Raw genomic sequence first — 27,332 nt, 5'->3', positions numbered from 1 at the left:
TGTAAACTGTAACTTGACTGGTTGGTGGAGGCATACACCCGTGAGGCGGTAATTCTATTTTTTTCTTTCTTTGAGTGTTTTTCCACTTAAAACTGCCACATTTTAAATCGCTTGGCAGTTGGCACATTTCAAGGTTGATTTTTATTCCCACAAAAACTCAGACATGATTGCATTTTCAAGCCCTTTCCCTCTTCTTCCTCCATCTCCTCCTCGTGTCCACGGGCACAGCAATCGTCCGTCCTGCTGCTCCGACATTCTCCTCACATTCTCAGATCAGTAAGGCTCATTCTCCGTCCGCTATCAACAGGCTATCCTGTGTCCTCTCCCCGTCTGCCAGCCAGTCGTGTGTAATAGGAGAATGAGATAGCCGGACAGGCCCCCCCCCGCCCCGTCTCGTCAAGACCGCTAATGCACAGGCAGCTCATGAAAGTGTCAGTCAAAATGTCGGGGAAGGGAGTGCATGATGTGTTGGTGAATGAGAGCCAACCAGGTGTAACCAGAGGAGACTGATTACAGCTCGGTAAAACTTCTTACTGCAGCAGCTAGACTGTGAATGAGACCAAGGCTGATTATTATTTTTATCATATGTTGATTTTTTTTTTTTATTCATTGCTTAGTCTATAAAAGAGAAAAAAAATCCTTACATTTGAGAAACTAGATCCATTGAATGTTTGGATTTTTTGCTTTATAAATGACTCAAATGATTAATAGTTTATCCTGTTTAGAGCTGAAACAATCAGTCCATTAATCAATTAGTCAATCAACAAAAAATGTATCTGAAAGTATTTTGATAAAAGACATTTGGCATGCTAGCAGCGTAGCTCTTGTGATGGCGGTATTGTCTGTTGAATGACTGATGTATCGACTAATTGTTTCTGCACTATATTAATCTAGGATTAGATTGATGAAACCGTTGGAGATAGATGGACAGACTGTGGTACAACACACACATACACATACACACACTTTGTCCTGTTGAAACAACTGAATCAATCTTGACAGCGTGAGCAGGAAGGTCAGCTGCGTGGGTTAAAGTTTTATGAAAAATAACAGAAAGGGAAAGCAGAGGATACACGGAGCGAGAGAGACGGGAGACAGAGAGGTGAGAAGATTGCAGATGGCGGGGTGTTGACGGGCGATGTGTGATGATGATGATGTAATAAAATGGGCACCTGTCCGCAGGGCGTGGATGAACCGTGTGTGTGTGTGTGTGTGCTGCACCCGTCGGGGTTTTTAGGGTTTGTCATTCAGCCCAACATTCCTGTCCGCTGACTCAATGACAGAAACTGAGTTAGACGCCCACCCCGCCCCCGCCTCTTTCTGTCGCCCTCGGCCTCCCCTCCATATCGCTGTCACTCAGTACCCCTTTCCACTTTATCACTACCCAAACCCTCCCTCAGCCTCTCATCCTCCTCCTCCTCGGGACTGACTCCAGAGCGGATAGCTGGGTCATTGAGTAATCCCTGCCTGGGACCTTGCTATCTGGATCATATGATAACGCTGCTGCTGGAAGGGAGTCAGCGCAGATATCTGAGACCTGTCTGTGTTCTTTCATTCGCCCTTGGTTTTCTTTCTCTCTTTTGTTCTCTTCCTGTTAATCCCAGAGCAGTGGTAACTGGAACAGGGGCTGGGTAGGATTGCCGAAGCCTCGAGGAGGTGGCTTTGTGTGGGATGGAGGGGGGAAAAAAACAGGAAAAGTGTAGTCTGAGAAGACGGGTCACAGTGTCTCACAGGAGGCACATGATACACAATGTGTTCAGATGAATTTTAATGACTTTGCTGTTGTTACTTTTGACAGGACAAAGCGGACTCACAGGAATAAGTGACGCAAAACACTGCCATTACGTTTTACATGAACTCATTAGTACAGACTATATCCCGAGAGATTCTGCAACAAAACAAGAGAGGACAGCAACTATTTAGTGTAGAGTTTGGTATTTCTTTCCTCCCTCCTCTCTGTGTGGGTTATGAAGCATGAAGTCCGGAAGTTTTCCCACAGATGACATAACAACATTATGCTCCGTGACCAATGATGGCTCCTGACACTCTAATGGAAATATTAAGTTCCCTCGGACATGTGCTCCACACGGATGAGAATGTTGCTCATGTCTCTCTCTCCCACTTTCTCTTTATCTCTCTCATTTTCTCTCCTCTCTCTTTTCCTCAATCTTTCCCCTGCAGCACAGTGTCGTTACGCCCTGGGGATGGAGGATGGAACCATCCCAGACTCTGACATCACCGCCTCCAGCGCCTGGTCAGACTCCACTGAGGCCAAACATGGAAGGTAGGAAATGTGTGTGTGCGGGGTAGAAAGTTACTAATTACATCGCTCCCACCCAGTGCGCAACCTCCGGGTCTGAAAAGTGAAGCCAATGCGGAAGTGCATTCATTCTAATAGCCAGTAAAATGAGCCTACTTCTCACTTGATTTATTACCTCAGTAAACATTGTAAACATGAGTTTATGGTCTCAATCGCTAGTTTCAAGTGTTCTTCAATACAGCATGATGTTCATTTAGTAAATTATGGTCCCATTTAGAGTCAAATAGACCATAAAGCAGGGGATGCTTTACCTACCTTGTGATTGACAGGTTGCTACCACGGAGTTGTCCGTGTTTTCGTTGTACAACTTTAACCCTTTCACAGTGTGTTTTCAGTTCATGAAAGTTAATTATAACATTTTGGTCACCTAAAAATGTCTTCTTCAGCGTTCGATTGTACTTAGCTCCACCCTCTTGTGTCACTTCTGGTTGCAAAAATATAATGCAGTGCAGACAAATCAGTTTGCAATTAAACTGCATTACCATGAATGTAACATTGACCTAAATTAGTGCAGACTTATTACACAACTCAAGTAAGTTTCAAGAGTGTGCTAATTGATGTTCATTCCATACAGAGATGAAAGGAAACCAATGGAAAAGTAATAATAAGTACATTCAGATTTCTAAAGCTCAGCATCATGGTTTGTAAAATGATTAGCTGTGATGTAAGGGGTATGTTGTTGGTAGTAAATAGACTAAAACAAGCGAAACCACAGATACAGCTCTTTAAATTTGGCTTGAAACCTTTCAGTTAATTTAAAAAGCTTCTCATAAATAAAACATGGTTTCTCTGAGTTGGTTGGTACTCGATAGGGTGTATTTAATAACCTGGTCCCAGACCTCTGAATTACCGCCCACATTTGCTCAGCAATTTATATACAGTAGAATATGTTATGCGTAACAAAATGCAAATTTGGTCTGATTATCAGGCTACATTATCAGTGTTAATAAAACAGTGAGCCAAAATTTGCATGTTGATTCCCTCAGGCTGGGACTCTATCATGCATGAGAAATTTGGAGCAGATTGGAAAATGTACGCCGAGGCTACAACAACTTCCTTCCAACGTTGTTACACGAAAACTCAAGATTTTAGTAACTTTTAGTAATCATAAATGTCTTAAGATTGCACTGATCAAATTTGAAGTTGATCTGATTAAATCGTTAAGGAGTTCGTTAAAGTACAGCGCCTGTGAAAGGCGAAAAAATAGTCTAACATAGCACATGAAATTAGGGATGCACCGATCTGACTTTTTCAGTCCCGATACAGATCCCAATACCCGAGCTCACTGTGTGGAAGTGACTGGGGTCATTATTTTATGTGTAAGGCAACATCAGACTTGACTTCAATATTGCTTTTCTAACTTTGTAAAACAAAATGTTAAAATAAAATAATAAATTGTACATCAGCAACTTGACGAAAAAATCCTCACAATTAACAGGAATTACGATTCAAGTGTAAACCTTTTTAATGCAGCAACAAAGTGGTCAAAACTTAAACAGGAATTAAAATTCCACTATATACTGTAATGTATATAGTATATAAACATAAAATTGAATTGAATAGATCGGCCCCATTGTCACCGATACCTAATCCAGCGATTTGAGTCAGTATCGGCACGATATCCTATCCGGTGTCTGTATCGGTGCATCCCTACATGAAATTCAAAATAACTGACTTCCTGTTGGGTTTACAGTATACCTCCAAGAGGCTTCTTTGTACGTCTCAACATGTTACGTATGCCTACCAAATTTCATACATGTAGGTGAAACCACAATGACGGGCTCAATTTATGCAATCTTGTACGGGGCGCTAGAGACCCAGAAAATATAGACTTGTTCACCAGTTGTGATGCGTGTGCCAAGGTCAGGATGTCACTTTGGCCATTTCATGTGACTAGAAACTTTTAGTCAGAGTGGTTCTTCACAAGAACTTCTATTGTACATACATTTCTGTACTTCAGGCAAGTGATCTTGTACTTGAGTAAACGTTAAGTCAAGTAACAGTATCTCTACTGGAATAACATATTCTAGTGCAGGATCACATGTCACTGTGGACTGATGTGTTTGTCTGCGTGCTTTTTTCAGTCTGTTGGCAGCACGCTTAAGTAATTTGTCCGAGGTCTATTAGATTATGATAGAAGATGATAGTGTGTGTCTCTGTAAAAACCCACTGGGTAATTATATTACCACCATGTCTGTCTGGCAGTGAGGTCAGATTCATGAGAGAGACAAGTTAGGCCTGTAACATGCTAAAGCCATGCATTCGGGGGATTGTGTGTTCATTGCTCTGTAAAGGGCTGGGTCTCTTGGCTGAGTGTCTAACCATGTGGAAATGATTATTAGCCCGAGCTCTTTTTTAAGAGTCATCGGGGAGACACTGAGAGAGAAAGAGAAAACAGCGGACATAGGAAAAAAAATAAAACAAGTGAAAGGTGGATCACTGCGATGGTGCGCTGAAAGCTGCAGAGAAATTAATTTGAAAACAGGATTTGAGTCGAAGGTGTTAGGTTAAGGGAAGGATGCGGAGCTGGTAGGTATTTTTCTTCATGGCTGTTATTACTCTAAGGAAGTGAAATATATCAGAAAGAGGTTGGAGGGAAAAAGAGAATTGAGAACGAGGGGAAAAGGGTGAATTGTTTGCTGGTATTTAGGTAGGAAGCAAAAGACAGAAAGAAACAGGAGAGAAATGAGGTACTTGGCAGAACAGCGTCCTGTAATGTTAATCCTGCTGGCTGGTGCTCGGCGGACTGAACCCTGCCCGGTCACATTCCTCTTCCTCTCCCCCCTCATCCTCTCCTCCCGTCACAGGACACTCTGCGGAGCACTAATGTGTTGATATCATCTCGCGGTTTCCGGCTGCATGATCTCACCCACCGAGGGGACTGATTGAAATACTAGCGCCACTGCCACTGCCACAGTGTGACCGAGTTGATATAGTGATTTGTTTTGGCGGTCTCAGCAGCAGCTTTCATTTTGAGAGAAGCCCCACAGTGGTCAGAGCGCGGTTGTGGCCTGGCGTGTGTTCCAAAGCTCCTCGTACGGATTGATCCCGACGTCACACATACACCAAGCCAAGTTTGCGGTCTCGATGTGGTCAGTATGTGGTGGCCGTATGGACTTTTCTTCTTAGGCTGGATTGAGGAAGGTCACACAGTGTGAAAATCTTTTAGTGGTGCATGTGTGTGGTCACGGCGCTGTGAGTAAAGATTCGTCCTGACGTCCCACATCTTGTTGTGATGTTTGACGAGCCAGTAATTTTCGTTTCATCTCTTTTCATCTCTTCATGTGTACATTCCCGCTGTCTCTCTCTCTGCTGCCCGCTGTGCGCCTTTAGCTACATTTTTTTTTTCTCTCTTTCAGACATCGTTGCCCCATTTATCTGTGAATGTTTGGCTGCTGTTGAATCAATAAGTGTGGTGGTAGAGGACGGTCGGACTGTTTGTATTGAATTCTCAGTTGCGTCTCTGCTGCAGCCGGCGCTGTGGGTTTTGATGTAGTCTGTCTTGTTGTGGGTGTGCTTGTATCTCTGCATGTGAATGTTTGGGTGTGGGACTGGGATTTCACAAACTTTTCAGTTTTTATTTCAACATTTTTTTTCTCATTTTGCTATCCAACATTAATAAGCCTCTGTTTCTCGCAGGTTGAGTACCGGAGAGGGGGATGGAGCGTGGTGTCCTAAAGAAGCCGTTTTCCCCGGCGGATCAGAGTACCTTCAGGTCTGATACTCAGTTTACTCCACTCTTACATTCGGAGGTAGTTCTCAGTACAATCATTGTATTGTTTTTGAAAGAATAACATTTCATTGTTGTCAGCTGTTATTTTAGGATTATGAAGCTGATGTTGAGACTATATTAATAGTAGTACATTAATCCAGTGATGCTTTAATAAATGCTTTGATTCACTTAAGGTCGTGCTTTAGAGTAATTTTCAGAACAGCTATGATGATTTGTTAGGCACTTAAGTAAAGTGTGTTTTTTTAGGAAGTACACTTATTGGCTCTCTCGCTGAGAGTTAGATGAGAAGATTGATACCGCTGTCTGTCTATCTGCCCACTAAATATAAAGCTACAGCCAGAAAGTGGTTAGTTTAGCTTAGCATAAAGACTGGACAGGATGATGCTCTTTTCAGCAGCACATAAGGAGATCCAGAGGTCAACAAAAGAAAAGTTAGGCTAGGCCCATGGCTAATGGGCAGCCAGCAGCAAGCAGCCAGCAGGTCTGCACCTGAACTGAAACAACTTTAACTTCAACAGTTGCCTCCCCTTGAGGAGCTTCTACTGCTTTTAAACAGGAAACTCCTCCTACAGACAAAACAAAGTCAGTGCATAATCAATTAAGTTAAATATTAATCATATAAGTTGTTTGGGTTACTTAAAAATATTTTTCCCTGAAACAATGACACTCCCCATAATCTACTCAAAATGGTACAGTCTGAGTTCCTCTACTATGGCTACGTTCAAAATTTTCTTTTTGCTATTAGCACATACTGCGCCTGCCAATACAAAGGACTTACTGTTGCATGAAGTATGCATACAATTGGGACATACTACTTCATAACATTGCACCTTGAACTTTGACCCTCTTGCTCATATATCTGCTGCACAGAGGATTGTGGGTCAGAATAGTCAGAAAAGCATGCTGGCTTGCATACTGCAACATGCGACCGGATGTGGTAGGACATCCTGGTATTTTTTGACATACTGCATTTGACATATTATGTATTGGGACATACTAAATCTTTTTCTGGCATACTAAATAGTATGGTAGTATGGGTATTGGAACACACAGAGTAAAACCTAATGGAAGCTCTCACTTTAGCAGGTTCGCAGGCTACACAACATAGCAACACAACCAGGACTTCAGATCTATTGTGGCGGTAGGATGGAATATAAAATAGAGCTCCAGAAACTAGAATGTATCTGGCCCGAGTGCAACCTACTCTTATAAGGCACAGGGTTAGCACCGTGACAAGCGTATTTCCCATAATGTCAACCTACTCCTTTAAATCTACCCAACATTTAGAAGTGTAACACATCCAGCTGCATATGTTTACTCAATCTCATTGCTTTATCTCAATCCGTCTATATTTTAGCGAGTGTTTTGATAATGTCTTTCCTGTCTCCTGCAGGTAGACCTGCACAAACTCCACTTCCTGGCTCTGGTTGGTACTCAGGGTCGTCACGCCGACGGGCACGGGCAGGAGTTTGCCCGCAGTTATCGGCTCCGCTATTCCCGAGACGGAGTGAAATGGATCACCTGGAAAGACCGCTGGAGCCAGGAAGTAAGCCGGGTCTTTTTGATATGTTCATTACAACAGAGCTGGAGCCCACTGTCCCTTTCATGTCGACACTAATGAAGACAATTTGAATGTTGTTAAGTGAGCTTTAGAGGAATCAGAGAACATTCAGTTGACGCTCCATTATTGATAGGAAACAGCTCAGTGTGCCGTTGCTGCTTAATATGAATGTCATGTTAAACACAGCAGGCTGTATTATTCATCTGCATTTGATTTATTTATTATTTATTGGCAAGTGTAGTGGTTTGGCATTGAGCCTGCTAAATTTGGTCTTGTAACTTTTCTGTTCAGGCAAAAGCAGCCTTCAGCTTTCAACACTATGCAATGAATGGCTTACCTTGAGCAGATAAATGCATCTTGCTATGTTTGGTAAATGTCCAATATTTTCTTTGGTGATAAGTTCTGCACTGTGTTTTGTACTACTTGAGAGCATGGGAATGTAGACCTCCAACAGCTAATGTTTCAGAGAAGGAATCATATTTATTCTTAGTTATTATTTCAGAACATTACCAAGCAACAAATATTCAAAGATTACAAGCCAATCTTTGAGTGTAGGCTGCTCGGACAAAAACTGCCAGAGGCTCTCGCTCTGAAATCAATCCTTCTTTACACCTTTGTGTATTAATGCAAAAGTCAGTTCATTTGAGCTCTCCTTAGATTAATAGGATATGAACACACACACTGAATAAGAAGTCACAGCCCTGAGGGGAGATTGATTCAACCCCACAGATAACAGGGGAGACGAGCCATGCAACCATGGGATTGAATCTTTGTATCTCTCTCCCTCAGGCGGTGTCAGGGAATAAGAACACCTATGATGTTGTGCTGAAAGACTTGGGCCCTCCCATAGTGGCCCGCATGGTGCGCTTCTACCCGCTGGCTGACCGGGTCATGAGTGTGTGCCTTCGGGTGGAGCTCTACGGTTGTGTGTGGAACGGTAAGTGTTTGTGTGGAGGCGAGCGAGACGCCAAGAGACTACAGAGATACAAAATGTCCCTGTTTTTGTGGTTACTTAGATATTCATTTGGTCTGTGTATTCTGAGGCATGCCCCCCAGGCGTTGATAAATCAGATCACATTTCATATGGTGACGGAGTTCACTATCATAGATTTACTGAAATGGTAAAAGAGGGATTTGTTCTATGGTAATGATTACGAGCGCATGTTTTCACCATACGTCCCATGCATTGATTTGAGGCATTGCATCACATTAACCGCTCCACTGAGGTTTTGCCGGATAAAAGAAGCCACACAGTGATAAATCGTATTGGTCTCCATGTTTCCCGAAGCACAACGCTGACTAGCTGAGTATTTATGACCGACTCACCTCCTCTCCTGCCCCATCCACATCCCTCAGACAGCATCAACATAGTAAATCAGAGCTGTCACAGGCCAAAAGCCCCCAGTTCCCAGTCTGTGTCTGCGGGGAGACCATCTTTCTAAAATATGCTTCGGTGCATCTCAGTTCACCCACAAGCCAGAGATTATACAGGATTTACAGATTGTCAAGTTTTACGCATATTCTGCCTCTCATCTCATCCCGTACAGGGTTATTATAGTAAACTAAAACAAAAATAGGCAGTGAAAAATGTTTTCAGTTAACTATATATTTCTTAAAAGATAAAAACTGTATCCTTTAAGAAAAACTAAAACTAAGCTGAAACAATATTGCCTGGGTAAAAAACGAATAAAATAAAATAAAAATGAATGTAAATTAATTTCAGTTTTTTATTTTTTTTAACTATATCACTATCGAAAAAAAGCCAATATGAATTTCCGTCGACTCTTGAACCATAGAAACCGAACAGACTGGACCTTCCAGGAGACGGCGCTATGCTGCAATTGCTTCACATCGGACACTAAAGTAGAGCAAAGATTAAACATGAAACATTTTGGCCATTCCTACACAGTTCTCTAACCATGTATGTATACAGCTACATACTTCTAGGACATTTTACCTGGCCCTAACAAACCCTCACAGGTACTGCATTTAGCATAACAAATTTGGTCAAATCATAACATGGCAAACTGCAGCCCAACAGGCAACAACAGCTGTCAGTGTGTCAGTGTGCTGACTTGACTATGACTTGCCCCAAACTGCATGTGATTATCATAAAGTGGGCATGTCTGTAAAGGGGAGACTCGTGGGTACCCATAGAACCCATTTACATTCACATATATTGAGGTCAGAGGTCAAGGGACCGCTTTGAAAATGGCCATTGCCAAAACTTAATGTTAGTTTGGAGTTATTTTGCCTCCTTCTCGAGAAGCTAGTATGACATGTATCCTTGTGACATGGTTCCTTGTTGACATCCTTAGGTCTTTGTAGTTAACTTTCTGAAAAACTGAAACTAGCCAAAAATAATTAAACACATTCTGAAAACTAATTGAAACTAAGCGAAAATTAAATTGAAAAGTCGAAACTAAAATGAAATAAAAACAAATTGCAAATTCAAAACCGTGATAACCTTGATCCCGTATCAGATGTTACGGCGGCACAGTGTCTTTCCTGTATTTATTGTTTTACGTTCAGTTTGGACCCACGCTCTCTCACACACAGATGAAACACACATCTAAGTGCAGAATCACATCCACAGACACTAATTTATGTGCAAGCAGAGCATACTGCACACATACTTTAAATCCTATGTGAAGCGTTGTTTATTATGGGTAGCAGAGCAGCGGGCTGCAGTGCGTGCTGCTGACGTCACCTCTGCTCTCAGAGAGCGGGCTGATTAGCTGTATATTGGAGCGGAGAGGCTTGTTTCACCAGTTAATGGTGGCTGGGACTGAGCGGTCCTGAGCAGCGGACCTCTCCGTTTGTTTTACTACTTAAAAACCATCTGTAGCCGTTTCCCCTGCGGCAGTGATTACTGTTTAATGTTGGCTCAGTAAAACGTGTAGCTGCACATGATGGAAGTATAAAGTTTCACATGCAGCTTGTGCAAGTCTGTCTCCTAAATAGAAAACGTTTTGTTACAACAATCACATGACAGTTGAATATTTGTACATATTTCTCTGTCACTCAGATGGGTTGAAGGCTTACACAGCTCCAGTGGGTCACGTCATGCACCTATCTGGCATGCCTGTGTATCTAAACGACTCCACCTACGATGGGAGCACGGAGCAAGGGTAAGATATTCAGAATGCTTTAGGCGATTTTACCGCATTTCAATTTCTATGTATGAATAAGTATCTCATCTCCATACTTTCCCATAAACTGCTTCTTTGGATTTCGTTTTCATGGAAATGCATGATGAAACAGATGCGGCCTTGGGTGTAAATTGCAACACTGCTTTTGAAAATATGATCACAATAAACATTTACGGTCAACAACTTGGAGTGATCAGTGGAATACCAAAACCTTCTCCCGTCACATCTCACATCTGTTAGCACTGAAGTGGGCTGTCAGCCAACTCTTTTCTTGAAAGTTTATTCTGGTGTCCGCCTAATTGAAAGGGAATGACATTATTTTGTTTTAGTTGTTCAGGGATTTGAGGCGCGTTTCCTGGCCGTAATGTTTTGGCAGGGAGCAAAGGAAGGGTGAACTATGCATTGGTGGGAGTCCACACTTGCCTGGGCTGTGTAGGTAATGGGGCTGAAATGTTTTGCTAGCGGGTGAGTTAACATGTTTGATGTAATCCAGATTTATTTGTAGCAGATGTGTGTAGTTTGTGCGTGCGAGATTATTTGCATGTACATCTATGTATATATGCTTATTTATGAATCATTACATGCCAGTACATGAAGACATTTGTAAATAGAAAGTGACAGATGGTCCACAGCATCCAGCACTATTCCTGCATTTGTAACCCGTACAGTGTTGTGTTGTGTGCAGGACGCAGTTTGGAGGCCTGGGTCAGCTGTGTGACGGCGTCCTGGGAGGAGACGACTTCATACAAACTAAAGAGCTGAGGGTGTGGCCCGGGTACGATTACCTGGGCTGGAGCCGGGAAGCCCTCGGGCAAGGCAGCGTGGATATTGAGTTCCATTTTGAGAAGCCACGTGTCTTCCTCAACATGCAGGTAGGCAGTGAAAGTTTGTTTCATGGTGCATGTGCTGTTGTCTGTAAATTAATGTGAGAGGGTTATTCAGGTCTTTGTTACCCCGCTGGAATCTCAGACAGCATGGACCTGCCTGTAAATCAGAGACGTCGTTGAGGCTAAAAGCCCAGATTTCCTGTCTTTGTCCTCAGGGATCTTTCTAAAACATGCTTTAATGTGGATTACAAGGCACCGCAGCTCAGTTCGTCCACAGGCCACAGTCTCATCTCATTCCGTATTAGATCTGATGATGGTGTATTCCTTGTGTTGTGTGTAAATGAACATCATTATGCAGGACATTGTTATCCCATTGGAATCTCTTTGTCTGTGCTACAATGACTAAAGAACAGTATATAGGGCCTCCCTGTGGCCTAGTGGTTAAGACAATAGACTGCAAATATAGATGGACAACGCGTCTCTACTTCCTCCCACTGTACTTCCTCTCTCGTACAACTCCCGAGCCTCCGGTTCTGCGACTACTTCACTCAGAGCAGCTGTCAATCATGACAGCTCACCCCTTTTTATGGCATCAAATAACTAATTAAAACCAAACTTGTCAGAGAAATGAACACTTGAACATACATCAGCGTGGTAAGAACTACATAAAATGACAGAAAGCATCTTTGGGGAAAATGTATTTGACGTGTACTTTTTAGTTTGGTCCATGTTCCATCCACTAACATGGAGGGGGTGCGATTTATGACCTTTACTGCAGCCAGCCACCAGGGAGCGATCCAGATGTTTTGGCTTCACTTTAAGGGAACTGTCATGTCATCCATCTTTATATACAGTGGTTAAGACGCATAACTTGTAAGTTCAATTAATGCATAAATCTGCATATTAAAGAAGTAAAACTGATTTTATTTAACCTTTTATAACTCCTTAATGTTTTAAAATGAGATCCCATAAATAATTCCCTTGTGTTACATGAAGACAAGTATGCAAGTATTTAGTTAATTAATTACCTCCATTAGCACAAGACAAGCATGTCATTGTGATTGTTGCAGGACATTAAGCTGATTGTTTCTTTTTTTCATCTGATGAAACTCCGTAGCAATCCCTGCAGCTCCAACCAGTCCGACCTCTAAAACGAACTCCAGCAGCAGAGTTATGTGTCTGCCATCGCACCAGAGAGCAGCATCTTGACTGGAATAGCTCTGCAGCCATTTAATTAGTTTTAATGTGCCATTGTTTATCATGGGACAGCGCGTCTGTGCTCGGCTTTCTGGGTGCCACCGAGTTGCATCACAGTTTGTTTGTGCGTCTGTGTGGCTTTTGGGGTTAGCTAGTGGAGCAACGGGGGGGATGGTGATAATATGAAGCAACCCAGTTTGAGTTATAACTGTGTTGTCTCGTTGGAATGTCGGTTTGGGTGGGATTCACCCTATACATGTGCATATTGAACAGCATGAATCCCCAGTCAGTGTTATGAAGTGACAAGTTCTCTTCTTTTAGAGGTTTGGTTTTGACTGCGATCCAAAATTTCTGAATGTTCTCTCTCAGCTTTTTTTCTCCACATATTCATTATTATTCTAGTGTTTCTCAGTTACCTTTTTAAAATGTTTCCCAGCGGTATTCCTTGTGTTTTTCCTAGGCTTTTCCTGCCTTTTCCCCAGTGGTTTTCCCCTCACTAACCTCAGCTGACGTACACCATTATGCTGGCCTGGCAGAGCGGATATGTCAGACACACAGGTCAAATAAATAACGAGCGGGAACCTGAACCTAATTCTGGCTCGACTTGTTTCTGTAGTTCCTTAACCTGCACCTAATCACTCCCCCAAAGGGAAATCTGCTCTTTGACCTGTTGTTAGTCATAACCTGCACTTCCTACAGGACCTTTAACACACTGGGGACACGTTGGATCTTTGAAAAGATCCAGTTCTGTCCTCTGGGACTTCATGTAAATCATTTCTTTGTAAGCTCATGTGGAAGACGAAACAAAAAAAAGATCTGAGGGAACTTATGAATGTAGGTTAGATTTATGATGAAACAAGCGAAACATAATGAATGCAGTGTTGTGCTCTCAAATTAAGCTTTGTGCGGTTCATTGGAACTATTTCCCCTAAAGGAGTAGTGAATTACTTTGGTTCTGTTGACTTATTAGACCCCCAGCACTACCACCAACATGCAATACAAACCTCCACCCCCCATTCTGTCCCCTTCCAGATAGACTCGGTTACACGTCAACTCAGCATCTGGTGCAGCTGTTCTTCCTGCGTCTCGTGTGTGTGTCTATTAACATGTGGATTAGGTTAGAGTGGCTGGCCTCGCAGTAAGTGTGAGGTTAATAGCTAACCTGTCAGAGCAGCCCTTCTCTCCTAGAGGAACACAACCTCCCACCGTCTCCTGCTTACTTTTTTATCTCTCAAATCTATAGTCTTGACCTCTCGCTCGCTCATTTAAACACCCTCCCATCTTCCTCCACGTCCCTCTCTCTTCTCCTCAAGCTCCTCTTCCTTCTTCCAGCCACAATGACGCCTCATATATTAGATCAGCTTTTATGGATTCTCCTCTCTTTGGCATTTCCCTGCTTGTAAAAACAGAGAGATATATCATCTGCCCTCCGCCATCTGTCATACACTTTCTTTCCCTACATCCTTTCTTTTCCCCTCCTGTGTTCTAACGTTGTTAATTTGTAGTCCTGCTCCGCACTTAAGTCGTGCCAAAGCAATTACGGTTGAACAGGATGAGAATGTGTCATTAATTTTATGTGTTAACTAAATCTCTCTGTGCCTCTCCGCGCATAATGAATGATTAAGGCCACGCTTTTCCCTGAGTTTGTCAGATGTTTGCACGAGGGTTGAACTAATTCAGGTGTGTAGATAATAATTAAAGGATTGTCTAACTTGCATCTCTTCATCTGTCTTCTTTCTATTCCCGTCTCTTCCTTCCCCCCTCTAGGTGCACAGTAACAACCGCCACACTCAGGGTGTGCGAGTTTTCAGCAAAGTAGAGTGTCTCTTTAAGCCTGGCATCCTCCAGCCCTGGTCCCCTGAACTCACTCTGCCGGTGCCCCTTGAGGATCTGAAGGACCCCTCCTCACGACCCATCTCCCTCCCGCTGGGCGGCCGGCCGGCTCAGATCCTCCGCTGCAAATTCTACTTCGCTGACCGCTGGCTACTCATCAGCGAGATATCCTTCCTCTCTGGTATTGAAGCAGGTTTTTTTCATATGTGAGATATGTGTTTCTAAGGCTTTGAAAGGCAGTTTTTTCTTCTATAGAGGCTTTGAACTTGTGTCACACATATCCTAGCAACTACGTCTGGCTTTTCCTAAACAATAACTAAATATAGGCAACCGCAACAGGATAGGAGATACCTGAAAAGGATTATTGTACTATGGGTGGAAGTCCAATCGGCATTCTTAAAATGCTCAAAGTAAAAGGCAAGTGAAACTCCGACATGTGGCGAGCTAGATTTGTTTCTTCACTTACTGTGACAGAATCACATTCAGAACGAAATCCTTGCTGTGTGCTTTCAATTGATTTCCAGTAGCAGACTTTTTTACAGTCAAGGCAACAGAAATATAACGCTGTTGTGCTCTACAAAAAAAACATTAGAAGGGTGAACCGCTGTATCAGTTATTCTTTATACCCTCCTGATTAATTTTAAAGTTTATCAGAAAGTGTGCAAATCCCTGCAGCCCTCTATCCGTTGTCTGATCTTCATTATCTACCTGTTTACAGGCTGAAACAGACCCACGTTTCGATATCTCCTGCAGACAGGATTTATTTATCTGATTGGAAGTCTGATAGAGGACTCCTCTGCTGCTCTCCTACCGAGGTGCTGGGACTATTTAGTCAGTTTTGACGTGATAAGAATCAGCAAAGTGCTCAGTAATCATACTGTTCTCAGGTAGCTAAAATGATTTGACCCAGCAGTGGTCTAGCCTGTCTGGTTGATGGACTCGTGCCAGACTGGAAATAAATGACACGCAGCAGAAGCCACACTGGTCTGCTTCAAGGTCCTGACATCGGTAGGGGTGTCAAATATGTCAAGTATTGTGATATTATGTTTTGGGAAACTGTATCAATTCTCAAAAACACTATTTTTTAACCATTTTTTTTAATTAACAGTTAACATGCAAAGATTATCTCAAAGATTAAGTCAGTCAATTCTTAATTTCATTTGGAAAGATATTGGCCCTCTCAGTGCATGTGTCCTCTCAAAGTAGTGCTATGCTGTTGGATGTTACAGGGACTGAGATAAATGCAAATGCAGATCCCACTGTTCTGATTGCATAAAAAAGTAAACTTTTTACTCAGATTTTATACTTATGGCGGTTTGTCCTTTTTTGCTATGACAGTTTTCCTTAAATTAGATTTAAAAAATTGCAATATATTGCCTTGCTTACAGTATCGCAATATATCGTATTATATTGAATCCTTCCCCCTGTATCATGATGCATATCATTTCGCCAGATTCTTATCAACACACAGCCCTAGACACGGACAGAAAGTCGGCGTTACGGCTGCAAACTGGAGTCCACACCACCAAAACTACTAAATCTTGCAGTTTAATCTTCTTATATGAGACAGAGCTGAGTCACATTTGGTCCTCTGGTACCAGAACGTGGTCACACAATTGCACCGACTCAACTGTCTGCCTGAGTTTGAGTCATTTTTAAAGAAAAGAAAGTCACAATTCTCAGATTCAAGGTTCTCAAATGTGAATATTTTCTGGTTTCTTTACTCCTCTATGACAGTAAACTGAATATCTTTGAGTTGTGGACATTTTATAGACCAAACAACTAAACGATTAATAGGGAAAACAATCGACAGATTAATCAACAATGAAAATAATTAATTAGTTGCAGCACTAATAAAAAACAGAAAATATTCACATTCAAGAAGCTGCAATCTGAGAATTGAGACTTTTTTTTCTTTAAAAATTACTCAAACCGATTAATCGATTAGCAAAATAGTTGGTCATTGATTTAATAGTTGAAAACGAATCGATGATTTGATTAGTTTTAGCTCTAACACAGATGTTGGCTTTTAAAGCCGATGGTTAGTTGACCAGTTAATGTAGGGTTGCCATGGTAACCGTTTGTCAATGCACAATCATTCAGATTAGTCAATACGGTATGCATCAGTTCCAATTCAAAAACAACATCATTAACATAATCAACTGAGATGTTTTGTCTGGAAACACATCCAGCTGTGAACACAACCACCAGTTCCCAACAACCAGATGCTGTGGTGTGCCAAATTAAAACTCCCTAAACATATTAAACATGATTCATTTTCATTAAATTGTCTCTCCCCTCTCTTTCTCTTTTCCTCCCTATCCAGAGCCGTTTGAGAAAGATGTCACAGAGATTGATGCATTTCCTACTAATCCTCCCAAGATTCCCACCACCAGTTCCTCTCCTCCTCCCGTTAACCAGACGTCCTCCTCTCCCACGTTGAGCCACAGCTCCTCCAACACCACAGCCGGCCCGTCTGGTGAGTCCCGCGGTTCCTCCTCTTCGTCTTTATCCCCCTGCTCCTCACCCCCCACATCTTCTTGTATTTACTATCGTTCCAACAACCATTCTTTCCCAGTTGTCCCTTTTTCATCACCCCCCATGCTGCTTCATCCACATTTCTGCTCTCTAATTCCCCTGAGCTCTCCCTCATCACCTCTAGCCTCTGTGCCCGTCTCTTTCTCTGCAGTTGTGATGAGTGTGAGCATGCCGGCAGTGTGTCTAAGCCATGTGTCCAAAGCAGAGCCAAAGGCAGGCAGTGCCAAAGGAGGCCCATGTCTGGCTAGCCTCCCTCTTTATCACGAGCTCTGAAATCTTTTTGGCTTTGGCTTTGAGCCAAATACTTGCTTGACCTGGAGTCAACGCCGGACGCTTATATTACAGATTTCATTGCACTTAAAGGGCAGGAGAAATCTGGCTTAAAATTAAAGGTCAAATGTTTTAATTTGAAATTCTAAAGTTTTGCATCATCTCAAATGGCTTTTAAAAAGTTGGTGTGAGCATTAAAAGATTTTGATTTACACCGATGAAAAGCCAAATGAGCCAGAATCCTGATTTCCTCTCCTCATCACCCTCCTCTGAGTCTTCACCACCTCTTTTCTCTCACATTCCTCCTTTGTCCATCCTCCGCTCCTCCAGAACCCCCTACCACCACCTCCTTCATGATGGACACCACTGGTAACTGGACGCTGTCAGGTGAGAGAGCAAAAAAAAAAACAATAAGACAGAGCGGATGAGCCCAGGGACGGGAGCTAACTCCATCCGCTCTGGCCCTCCTCCAGCATCTTAAACTGCTCAGCAGAGAGTATGAAGTATAATGGAGGAGGGATTTCAGGGGCAGGCTTTGGCACTGGGCTCTGTCCCCTGGGTTTGAAGATATACAGCTGTAGGAAAAACACTAACAGAAATATAGTACATTACATTTATGTACAATAACAACCTGGCTTCCTGTGGTCTCACAAACTGCATGTTTTTCTCGGGGAACCGACGCTGTTCTACACAGCTAAACAATAACAGGCTTTTTAAAAAACTGGAAATGGTTTTCTGTGGCGGGTATGCTGCTTTGTCCTCGTTACTGGCTGTGGTTGAACGGCTTTGTTTGGGTTTATTTATTACCCACATGGTGTTGAACTGACAGGGGGAGAGAAAGAAGGAAAGTGGGTTGTTTTCTCCTATGACAATGTGGTGTATAAATCTTTGCCGTGTAAATGTGTGTGTGCTTGCAGGTGTATATTTATGTTTACACATAAAAGCATCATATATAGTATGTGTGCCTGTTCTTTGGGCTGAGTGTCCATATGGTGTTTTTTTCTGAGTGCCAGCATTTTTTTTCAATTGTATACGGCCGCATGTGGGTGCTTAGAAAGAAAGCTCTGCACTCAGCGTTAGAGCTGCAACGATTAATCAATTGGTTGTCAACTATTAATTAATCGGCAAATATTTTTCACAGTAATTAGTAATATTTTAAGAAAAAAAGTAAAAATTCTCTGATTCCAGCTTCTTAAATGTGAATATTTTCTGGTTCCTTTACTCCTCTATGACAGTAAACTGAATATATTTGAGTTGTGGACAAAACAAGACATTTGAGGACGTCATCTTGGGCTTTGGGAAACACTGCTCCACATTTTTCACCATTTTCTGACATTTGTAGACCAAAAAACTAATCGAATAATCAAGAAAATAATTAACAGATTAATCAACAATGAAAGTTATCGTTAGTTGCTGCCCTACAGTGTCTGTTTTCAGAGTGCTTTGACTTTTTCGTGCAGCCACTCCGAGCGCTTCTTGTTGAAAATTTCTGAATTTTTCAGAAAGGCGCTGGCGTCGTCACTGTGGATGAAGCGCTTTTCTGCCAGAAAAATAAACGCTATATGTACACTTATTCTGTTGTTTTAAGAGTTTCGTATAGTTCCATCCCTCATTCAAATCGCATGACGCATTTGACCGTCAAGGGAGAAAAAATAAATGTATGATTCTGATTAATATTTAACTGCAAAGCTGATGCGAAACAGTTTTCACATTCTGTTCTCAAAGCAGCGGGCAGTGAGAAGCCCTGTGGTATGAGTGGGCGTACTGGGTGCATACAAACACAGATGATCCCCATCAGATGTTTAATAAGCCTGATGAAACTATGTTGGTGTGTGCGACCCCCAGTGAGTGCGTGACTGCGCTAAGAGCAGCTAATTGCTCACAGACTGAACAGTGCATTAACTCATACCAACATGTCGTACACACAGAGAAATAGACAGAGTTGCATATTAATCTATACACATCAATACATCAAACCTACAAATAACACCAGACAATCAAACTTATACACATGCAAACACCTAACATTTCCGCCTATGTTTTTCCTCCTTTAGATGCAGAATTTGGTTCCGGCACTCCGAGGCCGGGGCTTCCTGTAGCCAAGGATGACAGCAGTAATACGGCTATTCTGATTGGCTGCCTGGTGGGCATCATCCTCCTGCTGCTGGCTGTGATAGCTGTCATTCTGTGGAGGCAGTACTGGAAAAAGATACTGGGCAAGGTGAGTCAACATTGAGGTCACACATGCAATGTTTTTGTTCTTCCAGCAGTCAAAAAACATGCAGGCTAGGTTAATTTTTTACTCTAAATTGCCCGTGAGTATAAATGTGAGGGAGAATGGTTGTCTGTCTTTATATGTCATGGTACGTGTCCACAGGATTCGTCCTTTCCACGCTTCCCATTCATTGTCTATGTAATCAGCCGTGCAATGCATTCTGGTAGTGTGGCGGCACGATTCAAGAGATGGGGCGTAACGTTTTGACATGAAAAACTTTTGTTTCTCTGAGATTTCTGTTACCACCACATACAATGGAGGTAAATGTAATTGAGTTTGTGTTACTCAAAGCTCTACATCTACTTGCTTTTCCAGAAACAATGTCCCGGTTACTCTGGATAATACATAGTTCTTCCTGTTAACAGCCTTCAGTGTAACTACTTTATACAGAATGAATAAGCCAAAGTGAGACAATGTTTACTTGTGTGATTAGGCTGAACTGTTTTAACCAAGTTTAAATGATTGATAGCAGGCTGAGATAACAACTGCCGGTCTTTTGGCAGACGAGCACTGGATCTCCATCTGGATGTTTTGTGAGAATCCTTGTTCTTCAAATTGTTCAAAGATATTTCCACAGTTTGCTCGCCATCTGCTTTAGGGATTCAAGTGATGCATTTACACTCACTTGCCAGTTTATTTGATACAGGTAGGTAAAACAAAGCTTTTCAAAGTAGTCAAATTGGGCAGAACAATTACAGGCTGCAAACAAACCCCACTGTCCTATCACCACGGAAAAGCAGTGCAACGCTCAAGTGGAAAAACCTTAGACGACCACAGCCATCCCTTAAATCAGAACTGCCTTCAAAGTAGGGCTGTGCAATTAATCGATATTCAATTTCAATTACGATTTTGACTTCCAACGATTATGAACGATTATGATCAACATTTTCATGAATGTAAGGTTTATTGCTGTATTAGACTGCATTAGTTTCACCTAATAAACTAGCAACTGAGTGTATATTTCCTGCCTTACCTGTGGATCCTCTCCCTCCCAGGCCCAGGGCAGTCTATCCAGCGATGAGCTGCGGGTTCACCTGTCAGTCCCCTCGGACAACGTGGTCATCAACAACACACACAGCTACTCGAGCCGCTACCAGCGCATCCACACTTTCCCTGACGACCGCGACCACGACAGAGAGGGAGAAGGAGAGTACCAAGAGCCCAGCGCTCTGCTGCGGCCGAGGGATCAGAGAGACAGCACAGGTGAGTTACAAACAGCATTTATACACAAGATGGGGTCTGTCGTTTCTGCTGGAGCTGAGTGGTTCAGTCCAAAGACATTTAGTTTAGTAGCGTGACATAGAACATTAGTAGTGTGACATACCACGAGCTGACATGCAGTAAAACATACCACATGCTGAATACATGTGGACAAAGATTGATCTATAGTCAACCACACAATTAGCATGGAGTCAGTGGAAATTGTGAAACAATGCAACTTCCCATATGTACAGAATTTAAATTTCTACAAACATGTATGTGGTTTGTGCAAACTTCCTCGTTTGCGTGCCGTGTCTTCGTGCTTTCGCAACCGAAAAATTCCGTTTGTTGATCCTATCAATAAGCAACCTCATGGGAAAGAGGGCAAAGAGGAAGCAGCAGGAGGGAAATGTGGCATGCATATCAGGAAAACAATGGTCATACAATGTAGTTCACCACACCAAACAAAAGTAAATCAAGCCAAAACACCCCGCAAGGAAGGGTGCCTCCAAGAAGATGCACAGAGCAGAGGGGAGCACAAAAGAGCCATTGTTCTGAGAAAAGGGAAGAAAAAGGAAAGAGGGAGGAGAAAAAGAGGAGTAAAGAGAGAAAAAGCATTCTTTGGCTTGCATTGCGCCACAGGAGGTCTGCATGCCGTCTTTACGAGGCGCCTGTGTGAGTTTGAAATAACACGAGTAACAGAAACATTATTTCATCCACTGTTTTTTTTTTTTTTGAGTTGTGTTAACTTTGCCTGTTCTTGCTATGCTCATCTGTTCTGTGCTCCACGTGTCAGTGCAACCCCTCCCGCCTCCCCTGTGTTATAATGGATATGCTAACAGAGTCATGCTAATGGTTGTTTTTGTGTTTCGTTGTTTGTGTGTGTGTATTTTGTGTCATGTGCCACTTTGTACGATCCATATGGTCCATATCGTGGTTCCTGCGTGTACCCCGCCCTCGTCCCGTGCGTGTTTGTGTGTTTATGCGTGTGTGCCCTCCCAGCCTTGCTGTTAAACAACCCAGCCTATCATCACCTGCTCCTGTCAGATCACAGAAAAGGCTCGAGACCCCTAGTCGTCCCCAGCACCAATCAGGCTCAGGAAAAGAGCCTCAATGTGCCCCAGGGTAAGAGACCTCAGACTGGGGCAACACAGTGAGGAGGGGGTCCTACCTCTCTACCTACCTACTTACCTATCGACCTATCAGGGCTGGGGCTTTAGACGTGCTCTCACAGTCACCGCACAAAGAAATGCTTCTTGGATACAATGATTAATCTCTTTTGCATGTGTCTGACCTTCATCATCCCTCCTATTACTCACATAATTAGTCACTCTCATTCACTCACCACTGAAAATAACCTTGTTTGAAGGGATAGTTTGGTATTTGGGGGAATTGTACCGATTTTCAATGTTACCCAAAGACTGACAAACTCATAGTCGCCTTTGTTTGAAATTTTGTACAGAAATTTTAGGACTGGCGCCTAGTCGATTAGTCTACTTATTGATCGTTTTGGTGTTATGCTGAATTCACACCAGAGCAGCGGCAAGCTGCCATGCAATGTCTTTGAAAAGCTGTGTGGCCAGAGAGGACCTGCAGCCAATCAGTAAACAGATCCTGTGACTCCTGTGACATGTTGACCTATGTTACAAATCATTTCTTCCTGCCTGAAACACATGAATACGCCTCCCGGACACAGAAAAATGTAATTATGCAGTGAGCCGCACTTCGCCGTTGAATTCGGCGTTAGTCGACTAAGATTTCTTTAGTCGATAAGTTGTTTTTTTATGCTTTTTTCATTTTGAATGACTTATTTCCAAGAAACGTATGAGCACATCTCTGATAAACACAAGATTTGAAGTGGTGCTTTTGTGTGATTCTTTGTGGAGAAACTCAGTTTTACAGATCTGACAATTAAATCAGCTAATCTATTAGTTGGCAAAATTGTTTGTCAACTAAGAATGTCTTTGGTCGAGGACAGCCCTAAGAAATTTGTGGTGCCCAGAGGATGAGTCCTACTGACTTTGGTGATCCCCCGACTTCATCTAGCACCACCATCAATTGTTAGCATACTAACATGGTAAACATTATACCTGCTAAACAAAAAGCGCCACTGTGTGAATCTGTGGAATCACAAAGGCACTCATTTAAAAAACAGGCGTTAAGGGTTCAGTACTTAGAAGAATACTTGTAGGCCTGGTGTCCACATTCTTATTTAATATTTTTATAAATCAATCCTAACAGTGTACGTATTCGTAGCAGTGTTTGCAATATCATATTAACTAAGGTATAACTACTTGATATTCAGCCACAGTCCCCACAAGTCTTTGACTTATGTGCGCTGTCAGAGCCTCTAGAAAGCTGATCGTGTTGAATGTTAAGTTGACACACCTTTGTAAAATTAAAACTCTAAAATTGATCTGTAAGTTCAGCAGTATATTGTAAGTGAGTTTAAAAGACCGCTGCACTGTCCCAGAAAGATTGATTCTAGAAAAAGTCTTAACTCATCCATCACAAGAAGTTCAGTTATGTGTTTTCCTGATTTGGATACCTGCTACATGATCCGACACATGTCCAGGAATTAAGCAGGAGAAATAGTAATATTAGGCACCGCAAGGCCGATCCACAGCATTTGTGTTGTGGCCAGAGGTGGAAGAAGTACTCAAATCCTTTACTTAAGTAAAAGTAGAAATACAACAGTCTAAAAATACTCTGTTATAAATACTCTGAATTCCAAATGTTACTTAAGTAAAAGTACAGAAGTATTATCAGCTAAATATACTTAAAGTATCAACAGTAAAAGTACTCATGATGCAGAACAGCTCTTTTCAGTGTTATATTGTTATAGAATATTATTCAGCTTTTATCACTAAGAGCATTTTAATGATGTGGTTCATCAATGTGGAGTCAATTTCAGATACAGTGTACTATTGGCAGGGTATCATATCGTATAACCACAGCATGTTTTATATTTTAATTTAAAAACAAGTAACTACAGCTGTCAAATAAATGTAGTGCAGTAAAAAGTACAATGTTTCCCTCTGAGATGTAGTAAAGTAGAAGTATATAGTAGCAGGGAATGGAAATACTCAAGTAAAGTACAAGTATGTCAAAACTGTACTTACGTAAGTAAATGTACTTAGTTAAGATTATTATCCTGTGTTTTATTGTATTAGGTAGATTTTTTCCGTTTTAAGCTTCTGTTTTCTGAACAGAACCTTGTGAAGTTATGATTTTTTGTAAAGTATTGTACAAAGAGTTTTTGTTGTTGTTATTGTCCAATGAGATTTCTCCAAATCCAAACTATCCCAAGTTGTCTGAATTTGTGATAGCATGTGATTCTCTCACTCACAGACCATCCTAAAGCAAAACAAAGCTGTTATTTAATCACACAGTTCTTCTAATCTCTCCGTTTCATCCACCCTGTCTGTCTCGTCCTCCTCCCTCCAGCCTGTGGTTTGGACATGGACATGGAGAAGGGTTTCCCCCCGACTCAGGAGGAGCCTCCTCCCTACCCTGGCTCGCCTCCTTACCCCTCCCTGTCTCCCCCCGTGTCTCCCCCACTGCCTCCCAGCGTTCCTCATTACGCTGAGGCAGACATCGTGAGCCTGCAGGGCGTCAGCGGCAACAACACCTACGCCGTGCCCGCCTTGGCCTCCTCAAGCCCCGGGGCCGACGCCACCCCGCTGCCGGAGCTGCAGCGCCAGTGTCTCATCTTCAAAGAGAAGCTGGGAGAGGGGCAGTTTGGAGAGGTGAGGAATGACCTCAGACAGATGTATGTGTGTGTGTGTGTATGTGGGTGTGTGTGTGGGTGGAAGGGTGGTTTTGCTTTAACAATGTCTGCATTTCTTTGGTGAAAGGTGCACCTGTGTGAAATCGAGAACCCACAGGACCTTCCCAACTTGGAGTTCCCCTTCAATGTGAGAAAAGGTCGCCCTCTTCTGGTAGCAGTGAAGATCCTGCGCCCGGACGCCTCCAAGAACGCCAGGTCTGTAACATCATACACAGCAGAGCTTCATTGTTGTTGACTTTTCTCCTCTTCGTACGTGTTCACTGAACTGCAGCGGCTCGTTGGATTTCTGGAGTATCTGGTTATATTTACAAGTGTAAAGCAGACATAGGGGCCAGGAAATAGACTTCCTTGAGAAGTCAGGTTGTATCAGGGAATTCTTAGAAATAGATTTTTTAGGAATGTACCATTCAACACATTTTTTGTTTTAGCTGTAGCTTTAAAAACATTTTTTTTTTACTTATTTATTGACTCAATTAAACCAGACATGTACTTTGTTCTCCAAGATACAAAATCATTTCATCATATCAATGAATAAGACAAAGAACGTGCCATAACATAATCATATGTTAACACAACAGCAATCATTTTATGTGAGGGGAAAAAATAAAAATAAAAGCAAGGCGAACGAGCCAAACAAACAGACCAAAATATTAATAGTAGTAATAATAATAATGTTAATCAGAATAATGGTAGGTAAATAAGTGGAAAATAAATTTAAATGTATTAAAATAATAATAATTGTGATCATAAAGAAAGGAAATGCATAATATTAGAATAGAATAAGTACTCACAAATGAATAGGTAGATGAAAGCTGATTGCGAGACAGAAATGTGACTTTTCAGGTGATATTTGACCTCAAGAGGGCACCATGTGGACTTCACAACAAATTCAGAGCCCCCAGCCTTCACATGCTGTATAAACGTATCAGTTCCTTTTAGCTAATGTGTTGGTAATCAACTACATGACATTACTTAAATGTTCAGTAAAAGCAGGGTAGAGATTTCTTTCACCTGTCAAATACAAGTCCAATATTTTCTCACATTTTTCTCACATTCGCCCTGATTTGGTCCCCAAGCTCCTGAGAAAAGAAATATCTGGGCCTCTGTGTTATTCATTCACCAGCTGCTTGTTTACTTTGGCTCTCTGCACTTTTTGCACTGGGCAGATAAATCTCCCATCTCATGTGAGCTTATATGCTGAGAGTGGCTATCCACAGGTTTAAATGAGAGCCAGAGCAACACAAAACATATTGACCAGCAAAACAAATCAATGGTCCAACAGCTGCCTGGAGCTGCAGGCGGGGGGGGGGTGCTGATTCAATCGATTTTATTTTTACATTAGGCCTAAAATAAGCATGTTTCACTCTTTATCCTTCCTTTGCGACATCCCTTCATCTCGGTTTCTCCTCGTCCTGGTAGGAACGACTTCCTGAAGGAGGTGAAGATCCTGTCTCGCCTGAAGGACCCGAACATCATCCGTCTGCTGGGAGTGTGTGTGAGCAGCGATCCCCTCTGTATGGTGACGGAGTACATGGAATGTGGAGACCTGAACCAGTATCTGTCCCACCGAGTGCTTCTGGACAAGACAGGGCCTTCACACAACACCCCGACCATCAGGTAAACCAGACACACATCACACATATACACAGATATAAATGAACACACAGTCATAGTTCTGATTTATTTATTATTCCCTCCATCTGTCACCAGTTACCCGGCCCTCATCGCCATGGCCAGCCAAATTGCTTCAGGAATGAAGTTCCTCTCCTCCCTCAACTTTGTGCACCGGGACTTGGCCACGCGTAACTGTCTGGTCGGAGGTGAGAGGGGTGAGAGCGGAGAAGATCAGGGCGGCGAGCGTCACATCAAGATAGCTGACTTTGGCATGAGCAGGAACTTGTACGCTGGAGACTACTACAGGATCCAGGGCAGAGCAGTGCTGCCGATACGCTGGATGGCCTGGGAGTGTATACTCATGGTGAGAGGACACGAATATGTGTGTGTGCATCTGATGGTGTGTGATGGTTGCAATACTGTATGTTGTATGAATTATAGGGCTGTCAATCAATTAAAGTATTTAATCATGATTAATCGCATGATTGTTCATAGTTAATTGTGATTAATTGCAAATTAATCACACATTTTGTATTTGTTCAAAATGTACCTTAAAGGGAGATTTATTATGTATTTAATACTCTTATCAACATTGAAGTGGGCAAATATACCTGCTTTATGCAAAAATATGTATATATTTATTAATGGAAATCAATTATCAACACATAACCAAATAACAATATTGTCCAGAAAGCCTCACAGGTACTGCATTTAGCATGAAAAATATGCTCAAATAACATAACATGGCAAACTGCAGCCCAACAGGCAACAGCAGCTGTCAGTGTGTCAGTGTGCTGACTTGACTATGACTTGCCCCAAACTGCATGTGATTATCATAAAGTGGGCATGTCTGTAAAGGGGAGACTCGTGGGTACCCATAGAACCCATTTTCATTCACATATCTTGAGGTCAGAGGTCAAGGGACCCCTTTGAAAATGGCCATGCAAGTTTTTCCTCGCAAAAATTTAGCGTAAATTTGGAATTAACCTGTGTTTAAAAAATACAAACTATTTTATAGGGAA

General features: G+C 42.2%; 1 protein-coding gene across 4 annotated transcripts in view; it reads left to right on the top strand.

Moving 5' to 3' along the window:
* Positions 1 to 27,332, top strand: part of ddr1 (discoidin domain receptor tyrosine kinase 1) — a 47,809-nt gene that overhangs the window by 16,259 nt on the left and 4,218 nt on the right. For 2 of the 4 annotated variants that reach the window (XM_037783495.1, XM_037783493.1), the window contains exons 3-18: positions 2,182 to 2,284; positions 5,960 to 6,035; positions 7,447 to 7,599; positions 8,404 to 8,551; positions 10,643 to 10,745; positions 11,452 to 11,638; positions 14,558 to 14,804; positions 16,950 to 17,102; positions 17,762 to 17,818; positions 19,486 to 19,652; positions 20,702 to 20,909; positions 21,909 to 22,031; positions 24,354 to 24,655; positions 24,764 to 24,891; positions 26,116 to 26,313; positions 26,407 to 26,674. In XM_037783495.1, the coding sequence (XP_037639423.1) occupies positions 2,182 to 2,284; positions 5,960 to 6,035; positions 7,447 to 7,599; positions 8,404 to 8,551; positions 10,643 to 10,745; positions 11,452 to 11,638; positions 14,558 to 14,804; positions 16,950 to 17,102; positions 17,762 to 17,818; positions 19,486 to 19,652; positions 20,702 to 20,909; positions 21,909 to 22,031; positions 24,354 to 24,655; positions 24,764 to 24,891; positions 26,116 to 26,313; positions 26,407 to 26,674 (2,621 nt within the window). The remainder of the gene's footprint in view (positions 1 to 2,181; positions 2,285 to 5,959; positions 6,036 to 7,446; positions 7,600 to 8,403; positions 8,552 to 10,642; positions 10,746 to 11,451; positions 11,639 to 14,557; positions 14,805 to 16,949; positions 17,103 to 17,761; positions 17,819 to 19,485; positions 19,653 to 20,701; positions 20,910 to 21,908; positions 22,032 to 24,353; positions 24,656 to 24,763; positions 24,892 to 26,115; positions 26,314 to 26,406; positions 26,675 to 27,332) is intronic. The other 2 variants (XM_037783496.1, XM_037783494.1) reach the window with 2 other exon arrangements.

Source organism: Sebastes umbrosus, chromosome 11 (assembly GCF_015220745.1).
Source record: "Sebastes umbrosus isolate fSebUmb1 chromosome 11, fSebUmb1.pri, whole genome shotgun sequence".
Classification (NCBI taxonomy): Eukaryota; Metazoa; Chordata; class Actinopteri; order Perciformes; family Sebastidae; genus Sebastes; species Sebastes umbrosus.
This window is presented reverse-complemented; position numbering and strand designations above follow the sequence as displayed.